We start from the raw sequence: 1099 nt of genomic DNA, 5'->3' as shown, positions 1-1099 counted from the left end.
TGTGTGTGTGTGTGTGTGTGTGTGTGTGTGTGTGTGTGTGTGTGTGTATTTGCTTTTGGCAAATCCTTTCATGCTCTCATCCTGTACCACAGGGAACAAAAACCAGCAAAGACACAATGTTCAGAAGTAGGTTGTGGGTCACTGTTATTGAGCATCATGTACTTACATGAATTTATGGTAACCTTTAGGCTGCTAGAGGAAGGTGCTAGTTTTGAGTGCATAGACTGCATCTCTTCTGAGGGGAGGTCTCCCACTTTTATGTGCTGCTGGGACCATTGGACCAGTTAGAACCTAATGCTGAAGAAGTCTGGGTCCAGCTTGCTGAGAAATTAATTAGCCCCATGAACATTATACAGAGGCCATGTTTAACCACATTGGATTAGTGGAACTGTCAAACTTGCTTTGAAATGACAGCTGTGAGAAACAGCTGTCCAGCCCCAAGCACAAAGAGCTGTGGGGTGGATGCAGCACGATGGCTTTTAGATGGGCACCCTAAGTTGTGCAGGCAGCTCGTGTGCAGGTAACTTCCTCCCGGCATACTTCTGTCTTGTAAGGAGAAAATACTGCCAGCTAATAGAAACTGCACTTGCTAGAGCTGCTGCTGTCCTCTTCCCTGTACTTTAACAGGGAGGAAAAAGCTATGGTGCAGATTTGTTAACTGCTTTTGGTTGATTTTAAATGCATTAATAGGGCTAGCTGCCTTCCTCGTTGCTGAGGTGCTGCTGGTCCCAAGCAGCTGGTGGCCATCTCTTATGAGTTAGTGCCTTGCTTAGCTGCCCTGCTGACTGTCTGCTGACTGAACATAACCTACGTGTCTCCTTTTCAGCTGACAGCTCCGATAATTCCGACTTGGAAGATGACATAATCTTGACTCTGAACGAGTGAGGAGCGAGTGTTAGGTGGGGTGCTGCCAGGAGGAAACACTCCCTTCCCAGCAGAAGACCAGAGACCAAATTGGAAATGGATTTTGAGCACCCCAACCCTTTTCCTCCTGGAAAAACCTGAGGAACTTCAGCTCATCCGCTGTGTTGGTTTGAGTCAGTTTGAGGCTCAGAGCAAAGTCTGAAGCTCTTCAATAAAGAGAACTGGGGTTAGGCCT

The 1099-nt window shown here is 47.1% G+C and overlaps 1 protein-coding gene across 1 annotated transcript in view; it reads left to right on the top strand.

Moving 5' to 3' along the window:
• DCAF1 (DDB1 and CUL4 associated factor 1) overlaps positions 1-1099 on the top strand; it is a 28100-nt gene extending 27001 nt beyond the window's left edge. Inside the window, exon 12 of the mRNA XM_042823806.1 lies at positions 827-1099. Coding sequence (XP_042679740.1) covers positions 827-885 — 59 coding nt within the window. The 3' untranslated portion in view covers positions 886-1099. The remainder of the gene's footprint in view (positions 1-826) is intronic.

This window comes from Centrocercus urophasianus, unplaced genomic scaffold, assembly GCF_019232065.1.
Source record: "Centrocercus urophasianus isolate 14NV4802_14NV808 unplaced genomic scaffold, USGS_Curo_1.0 seq_22, whole genome shotgun sequence".
NCBI lineage: Eukaryota > Metazoa > Chordata > Aves > Galliformes > Phasianidae > Centrocercus > Centrocercus urophasianus.
This window is presented reverse-complemented; position numbering and strand designations above follow the sequence as displayed.